Raw genomic sequence first — 9,324 nt, forward strand, 5'->3', positions numbered from 1 at the left:
AAAAATAAAATAAAAAGTTAAAAGCCCAGTGTCATGATTAGGATAATTTATTGTGAGTTTTTGGCTCCCACAGATCTTCCCAAACATGTCAAAATATTGCCAGTGTCCTTAGATACCCTCTAGAACTTGAAGGAAAGATGTTATTGTTGAAAACAGAACAATGTTGAGTATCAGGACATGGGAAAATCAAGCTGGTACTGACCTAAAAATTTATCCCTACTTGTTATCTTTCATTATGCTGGAAGGTGCTATGCATGCTGTCAGTGAATAAAAGTCAACAATAGTCATATTTTGTTGGGAACCCGATGAGCATAATAATGATTGACCTGGTTAGATATGTTCATCTGTGTAGTGATGGTGTAGGTGTTATGTGAATAACTAATCATATTATGATTGTATTTAAGGCTTGCTCTATGAGATGAAGCTCATACTATTTACTGCTAACAATATCCCAAACCCATGTCTGCATAAGTTATAAAGTAGGGAACATACTAGTATTATTTGGTAAATAGATACAGTAATAAACTACTTCCTAAATTCTTTTATACTCACTGGTTAGGGCATCTTTCAACTCTTATTAAGTGAGCTTCTTTTCTAGAGGTTGACATTAACATGACTGGTCCACATACAGAGAATCAGATATTGTGGAGTGTTAAGCAATTAATGTGACAACCTTGACAAAAAACCTCATCCCCCAGGTCCAGGAATGATTATAAAAAGGGACTAGGTTCACCTTCATATTTAGCTTCTCTAAGATCACGAATTATAGGCTCAAAGACCTTTAACTATGGCTAGAATCCACTTATGAGTGAGTACATACTATATTCCTCTTTACTTGGGTGCACGGGGGGGGGGTGTGGGAGGATGGAAGTAAGGGGAGATGGTTAGAGAGAAGGGAGAGGGGGAGGATTGGGGATGGCGTGGGGGAATGAGATGGAGGGAGGAAGGATGATATGGGAGCAGGGAAGTATATATCTCAACTAAGGGAGTCATTTTAGGGTTGGCAAGAGACTTGTTTCTGGAGGGGTTCTCAGGCCCAAGGAGAGGTCCCCAGATTGTTCCCTGGGCAGCAGAGGAGAGGGTACCTGAACTGGCCGTGGCCCATAACCATACTGATGAATATTTTGCATATCACCATAGAACCTTCATCTGGCGATGGATGGAGATAGAGACAGAGACACTATCTTAACTGGACTTAACTCCCTAGATCCAAATGAGAAGCAGAAGAAGGGAAAACGTGAGCAAGATAGGCAGGACCAGAGGGAAACTTCATCCGACGATGGATGACGATAGAGATGGAGACCCACATTGGAGCACTGGACTGAACCCCCCAAGGTCCAAATGAGGAGCAGAAGGAGGAAGAACATGAAAAAGGAAATCAGGACCGCGAGGGGTGCGTTCACCCACTGATACAAGGGGACTGATCTAATGAGAGCTCACCAAGGCCAGCTGGACTGGGACTGAACGAGCATGTGATCAAACCGGATTCTCTGAATGTGACTGACATGGGGCCTGACTGAGAAGCCATTGACAATGGCACTGGGTCTTGTTTCGTCTGCATGTACTGGCTTTTTGGGATCCTAGTCTGCTTGGATGCTCACCTTCCTAGACCTGGAGGGAGGGGGGAGGAACTTGAACTTCCCACAGGGTAGGAAACCCTGACTGCTCTTTGGACTGGAGAGGGAGGAGAAGAGGGAGTGGGTGGGGGAGAGGGAGTGGGGGGAATGGGAGGGTATGGGGAGGAGGGGAGGAAGTGGAAATTTTTATAAACAAACAAACAAATAAATAAATAAATAAATTTTTAAAAAGGGACTAGGAAGATTGTAAGAAACAGAGATAGCAGATATTTGAAGTGAAACAGTATTTGATGTGTATTACATGAAAATGTTGTATATATAAACCCAGAGCAGGTGTGAATACATGCTCAAACATTTCATAAGATCAAATCAAGCCCCAACACGAAGAGAGGAAGGGCTCATGAAGTTTCATCTCTAGCTGAGAAGCTAGTGGCAATTTTCTTTTGGCAGAATGCAAGTATATTTTCCTCAAGAAATTGATTACAGAAAGGATGCACAAGCCCCAATAAATGCCCCTATACTTATGTACATACAGTGTTTTAAGTAGACTCTGGATTTAAAAACAAGGCACATGAATTCAGAAGGGAAAGTTGATGGGAAGATATGGGGGAAATAGAGCAGAAGGATTGGCACATGGATTTGATACCAATATATTATAGACATGTTAAATTATTAAAAATGAATTTAAAATCTTGAAACATTTCACTATTCATGAGTAGACTCAGGTAAAGTAAAAATGGGCCATTGGTGAAGGAATGCATTATAGGAGTCTCAATAGTAGGTTATAGGTAAGACAAGAGTAAAGAAAAGGCATGTTTGATGTAATATAGCATATCCCAGAAGGGCCATGGAAAGTTCTCAGAAGTCAGGAAAGGTGCAAGATAAACCGATGTGGAAACTTACTATCTCACAGTCCAATGATAATAAATTTATTATTCATGGCTATAGCATGAAATGCGATATAAGACAGAGGTATAGTAGTGCTTATAGCTATAAGCATGGAAGGTGGAAAGAGAATATGGAAGTTCAGAGGTAGTGGGTAGAAAGTGTGATATGGGTCCTTCTGTATATGTGTTGCTTTTATTGATTAATGAAAAAAGAAACTGTCTTGGCCTGTTATAGGGTAGAAGAGAAGTAGGTAGGGGAAACTAAACTGAATGCTGAGAAAGAAGGCATAGTCAAGAGAAACCATGTAGCTGCTGCCAGGAAGAGATGAGCCAGAACCTTGCCGATAAGCCACAGCCACATGGTGATACACAGATTAATAGAGATGTGTTAAATTAAGATGTAAGAGCTAGCTAATAAGAAGCTAGAGCTAATAGCCAAACAGGGATTTAAATAATATAGTCTCTGTGTAATTATTTCAGGTGTCTGGGTGGCCAGGAAATGAATAAGCAGTCTCTCCCACTACCGAAGTGAGTTCCCAAAGACTAAGGATATATGAAATTGCCCATGGAAGCATTGATTAATATACTAGTTTCAAAATACCTAATTAAAGAAAATTAAAAACAGAAGAACATCATGTGGGTACACAATACCGTTCCAAGAAGTCATGGGATATTAAACAAAAACAGCAGAAGTAGTTGAGAAAAACATCCCTATGAGTTTAATAAGAATTTATTTATCTTTCTGAAACTTGCAAAACTTACTTAATATGATTATTTCTAGGTGGATCTACTCTTTCTGCAAATGAAACAATTTTGTTAATCATGGCCGAAGAACATTCCAATGTGTAAAAAAATCTCATATTTTCTTTATTTATTCCTTTATGTTTGGAAATGCAGGTGTCTTTGAAACTTAGCTATTGTGAATAAAGTTGAAATAAACATTTACAGGAAATGATTTCTTTGATTTGTTGACTTAGAGTTTTTGTACAAATAACCAGGAGTAGAAGAGCTGAGGGTTATAAAGAAGAGCAATATTTAATTGTTCCATATGATTACAATATTACTGCACTAGTTTATATTCCATATATATAAATGTCCTCTTGGGTATAATTTACTGCTATTTGTTCTCTTAATCACTGCCATTGTTACTGGGATGAGATGAAGTATCAGTTTAATTTTGATTTGCATTTATATGCTGAATAGTGAAGTTTAATATTATTTGTTTTGTTTTGTTTTCCCAAGACAGGGTTTCTCCATGGAACAGATGTGGCTTTCCTGGAATGAGCTCTTGTAGACCAGACTGGCTGTGAACTCACAGAAATCGGCCTGCCTCTATTTCCCAAGAGCTGGGATTAAAGACATGCTATACAACCACCCAGCTGAATATTATTTCTTAATTCATCAGTATTTTAAAACTTTAATATAGCCCTGGATATATTAATTTAAATATATATTTTAAAATATAGTTTACATGGACTTTAGAGAGGGGTGTATGTTGTGAAAATATAACGTTACTTAACTATTTCAATTTAAATCTGGGGTCTTTACTCAGTTGTTGTGGGTCTTTCTGGATAGAAATGATTTATATATACTTAAGAGAAGACAATTTCTAAGTATTCTTATTGAATTAAATTAAGTACAAACGGAAAGAATATACATTTATATATTAGTGGAGTGGAATGAAAGCCGTAACACCAAAGAAGTTGTGTTTTTTTAGGTGTAAATAGTTGGAATAACAACTCATCCTTCAGAAATGATGGAAGGGTTTGTGCAATTATATTGTTCTTTTCTGAAGCCTCCAGAGGGCACTTTTAATGTCCCTGTTCCTCAGGCTGTAGATGAAAGGATTCAGCATAGGTGTGACCACTGTGTACATCAGTGAAGTCACTGCACAGTTTTTTGGAGAATTTGATACAGTTGAACCAACATATACTCCAACAGATGTTCCATAAAATAAGCAAACAACTGAAAGGTGAGACCCACAGGTGGAGAAGGCTTTATATTTTCCACTTGTTGATGGAACTCTCTGGATGGAAGAAATAATTTTATAGTAAGAGAAAAGGATCACTGAAGTTGGAAATATACCAAAAAAGGCACCAATAAAATGTGTGACTATGATTTTGCTGAACATTTCATAACAGTCAAGATTTAGGAGTTGTGAAGGATCACAAAAATAGTTAGAGATTTGAATATCCTTGAAGTATGTAATTTGTAGCACAACAAAATTGTGCACCTGAGAGTCTAAAAGGCTGGCCAAAATAGATACCAAAACTAAGAATGCACAGAAGTGAGGGTTCATAATGGTTGTATAAAGCAGGGGGTGACAGATGGCCACAAACCTGTCATAGGCCATTGCAGTCAGAAGCATACTATCCATACATGCAAAAATTATGAACGTAGACATCTGTGTTAGGCAGCCCACATAGGATATGGCTCTGCTTTGAGTCTGAAAATCCCAAATCATCTTTGGGACTGTGGTGGAGATGAAACAGATGTCAGACCAGGAGAGGTTGGAGAGAAAGAAATACATCGGGTTATGGAGGTGGGAGTCAGAGGTGACAGCCAGGATGATGAGCAGGTTTCCAAGCACTGTAACCAAATACATTAATAAGAACAATCCAAAGAGGATGGGTTGCAGTTCTGGGTCCTCTGAGAGGCTCATGAAATGGAATTGTGAGACAACTGGTAGGTTTCGTGCTTCTGTATTGTTTGGACACCTTTGGGTAAACAAAATTAATTGGAAAAATTACATAAAATAAGGCATGATTACATTATAATCTCAAATACAAAAGAAATAATTTAAAAAGGGGAAAATTCATATATTTTAAATTCAAGTTATTACAAGCAAAATTTTCTCTTGACGACCACCACTTATACCATTAAGACAAGCCCAATAATCTACAACTTTCTGTTTGGGTTTCCAATTTGCAAATCTCCTTTCATACAAATCTATTTTTGAGGAACTAAACTCAACAGGCTTTTAAAACCAAGGAAATTAGAAATCACATGTTTAGGTCATGGTAAAATACACTTATCCTTTTTGTTGACACAGAGAAGAAAATAATATTCTTTCAATTTAAAAATTATTCCTATTACAGCAAAATTAATAACAGAATATATCATATATTTTCTAAAAAGCCAAAATTTTCCTTAAGTTAAATTCTTTTGAAGACACCAATTACATAAACTATATTATTTTGCTCATTAACTTAACATGTCCTTTTAGACAGACAAAGAAATTGTTATAAGGGAATATTTTAAAATCCTGTACTACCTTTAGGAAGATAATCTAAAAGAAATGAATGTGTAAGTGGAGAGGTCACTTGTTAGTTCCAGTCACTCAGAACCAAAATAACCACACAGAAATTGTATTAATTAAGTCACTGCTTGTCCCATTAACTCTAACTTCTTATTGACTGACTCTTACATCTTAATTTAACCCATTTCTATTAATCTGTGTATCACCATGAGTTTGTGGCCTACCAGCAAAGTCTCAGCACATCTACCTCTGGCCACAGATCCATGGTGTCTTCCTGACTCTGCCCTTCTTTCTCCCAGCATTCAGTCCAGTCTTCCCCCTACCTAAGTCCTGCCCTATCAACAGGACCAGCCAGTTTCTTTATTCATTAACCAAGAAAAGCAACACACAGACAGAAGGACCTCCCACAGCATGAACTAATTTCTAGAATCATCAAACTACCAAACTAAGCCCAGACTTCAACAAACTAAACATAAACATTGTAAATGGGGAAGAGGAAAGTAGATTTCTTATTAAAAGTGTTCAGGGACAGATCAGTTTACAGCTGAATTCTACCAGAATTTTACAGGAGAGAGAGAAACTTTATAAATCACTTTCAAAAACAGAAAAGAAAAACACATAAGTCCTTTAATGAATCAAAGAACATTACAAAATCAAAACAAGGTACAGACAAATAAAAAATGATAGCTTCATGTTAACATCCCTGATCAATACAGACTCAAAAATGTTCAGTAAAATACTTGCAAATAGAATACAGACACACATAAAAAGTTATTTACCATAATCTAATTGGCTTTATCCAGAAGATGCAGAAATTTCCAACATATGAATGCAATAAGCCACAAAAATTGGCTTAAAAACAAAAATCCCACAATCATCTCAAGTGATGCAGGCAAAACCTCTGGCAAAAATCCAACATGCCTTCATCAAAAAAGTCCTAGAAAATGTAGGTCTAGAAAACATAATAGAAATCTATATATGAAAATATGCAGTCTAAATATATATTCATTCAATCATTCTAAATATATAAAAGCATGAAACAATCCCACTGAAGCAAAGAATCAGGAAGGACTGTCAACTAACCCCACTTGTTTTTGATATTGTACTTGAAGTTCTGACTGATACAAAAAGGATATTAAATGGTTACAAATAGGAAAACTCAGTTTATCCCTATTTGCAGATAATATGATTTTATGTATTTAAAATCCAACACCACTAGCAGAAAACTGCTAAAAAAAACCCAAATTAGTCGTTTGGCAGAATATAAGACAAACTTCCATAAGTCAGTAGCAATTCTATATGCCACACAACTGCCCTTAACTGCTGAGCCATCTCCCCAGTCCCTTACCTCACCTTTAAAGTGGGCATAATAAAACACCTACCTGAAGAACTTTTCACCCTGGAAAACCAGTGTTTCCGAGACCTCTTCGTCCATTATTCACCGCACTCAATACTTAAATGTTTAAGTTGATTCTTTGCTGGGTCATGATCGAGATCCAAAGTCACTACTTTGTTTTGTGCCCATGAAAGGTTCAGGTTTATTTCTCTAGGTTTGATGTACATATATAATGAAATAACCCCCTGATACTGTCAGCCACCATGGAGAATACACATCACTGTCCCCCTGTACTTGAGCTTTCAGTTTGCAGTTTTGACGGCCGGGAGTAATTATTGACTCTTTTACAACTTTGGAGACAGAATGCCCAGAACTCATAATTACACAAATTGTTACACAATATCACAGCTCCTTAGAGATTCTCAATATTATCAGTGAAAAAGAAAGAAACGAAAAATATATCTTTAAAATCTTTAAGCTCTTTCTTTACTTAAGGGAAGCTCTAGTTACCATTCAATGTAGTTATATTTTTTATATATTATTTAAAATATCTATATGTTAGATACCAATAATTTGGATGAGATCAAGTCTTTTCAATATGTGGTATAAGGAAAGGTTTGAAGGGAAGAAATAGAAAGGGGAAATGCTGTAGTGATTTTCTTCAAAAATAAAAGAAATAATTCAAAATTTCTGTATGTTTAAAAATAGTGTCATTATTTTCTTTAAGTTAGTATTCAATGTAAAAAAATCACTATGATGTTTTCTTTTTCTTTTTTAGATTTTAGATGTTTATTTGATCATAGGAGTGTAAGTTTATTTGGTCACATGAGTGTAAATGTTTATTTGAACACATGAAGCTTTAGAAATTCCTGGCTGGGGTACTTTCTCTTTTTTAGTATTAAAGGTCAGTTATTATGAATTGGCAAAACTTTGGTCTAGGCTTTCTTTAATAAATGGTTCTGTATATGTGCTTAGAGTATAGGTCAATCTGAAGAGGCCATCAAGGACATTTCCCAATGTTTTCTGAACAGATTAGTAAAGGGAAAAATGAAAACCAATGTGACTTATATGTTCATTTACTTAATTCTTAATTCTTTTTAGATTTATAGATTTAGTTTTCTTTTCCAAAGTATATAAACTATGACTTTCATCGAGGTCTTATGATAGACTAGTTAATTGTTTATGCTCTAAGTCATATATTTTTTATCCTGATATAAATATGTTCAAAGTAGTCAGCTTGAAATCCAAAATTGTTCTTGAGGTAGGAAATAATTGTGGTCTGCACTTAAAGATTTCCTGAATTTGTTTGTTTGTTTGTTTTTCTGTTTTTCTAGAAAGGGTTTCTTTTTGTAACAGCACTAGCTGTCCTGGAACTAGCTCTATAGGCCAGGTTGGCCTCAAACTTCCAGAGATCAACCCATCTTGCCTTTTGAGTTCTGTGATTTCCAGGTAGTGCCACCACTACCTGGAAAATTCTTTTTTTTTTTGAAAGTAAATTTTATTAAATTATAAAAGTTTCCATTTCCGCCCCTCTTCCCAACACCCTCCCACTCCCCCCACTCCCTCTCCTCCCTCTTCGTCCCTTAGGGCAGTCAGGGTTTCCTGCCCTGTAGGAAGTTCAAGTTCCTCCCCCCTCCCTCCAGGTCCAGGAAGGTGAGTATCCAAACAGACTGGATCCCAAAAATCCAGTATATGCAGAGGAAACAGGTCCCAGTATCATAGTCAATGGCTTTTCAGAAAGACTTCGGGCCAGCCACATTCAGAGAATCCGGCCAAATTCCGAGAATCTGGTTAGATCACGTCCTCGTTCAGTCCCAGTCCAACTGGCCTTGGTAAACTCTCATTAGATCCGTTCCCTTGTATAAGTGGGTGATAGCATCCCTCGCAGTACTGATTTCCTTTTTCATGTTCTTCCTCCTTCTGCTCCTCATTTGGACCTCGGGGGGCTCAGTCCGGTGCTCCAATGTGGGTCTCCCTCTGTATCGCTGTCCTTCGCCAGATGAAGGATCTATGGTGATAAGCAAAATATACATCAGTATGGTTATGGGCCACGGTCGATTCAGGCACCCTCTCCTCTGTCCAGAGAACAATCTGGGGGATCTCTCCTTGGACCTGGGATCCCATATATAATCAAGTCTCCTGTAAACCCTAAAATGACTCCCTTAGTTGAAATATATTCTTCCCTGATCCCATATTCATCCTTCCTCCCTCCCCCCCCATCCCAGGCCACCAAGCTTTCCCCATTCCTCCCCTACTCCCTTCTCT

At 37.2% G+C, this 9,324-nt stretch overlaps 1 protein-coding gene across 1 annotated transcript; it reads right to left on the reverse strand.

Moving 5' to 3' along the window:
• Nucleotides 1-4,238: 4,238 nt before the first annotated feature.
• LOC125408240 (olfactory receptor 7E178-like) lies at nucleotides 4,239-7,210 on the reverse strand. Its single transcript, XM_048446361.3, has 2 exons — nucleotides 7,184-7,210; nucleotides 4,239-5,183 (listed from the first exon to the last, which is right to left on the reverse strand). The coding sequence occupies exons 1-2, from the start codon at nucleotides 7,208-7,210 to the stop codon at nucleotides 4,239-4,241; spliced, it is 972 nt and encodes a 323-aa protein (XP_048302318.3).
• Nucleotides 7,211-9,324: the final 2,114 nt, after the last annotated feature.

Source organism: Myodes glareolus, chromosome 4 (genome assembly GCF_982192425.1).
Source record: "Myodes glareolus chromosome 4, mMyoGla1.1, whole genome shotgun sequence".
In the NCBI taxonomy this organism is placed as follows: Eukaryota; Metazoa; Chordata; class Mammalia; order Rodentia; family Cricetidae; genus Myodes; species Myodes glareolus.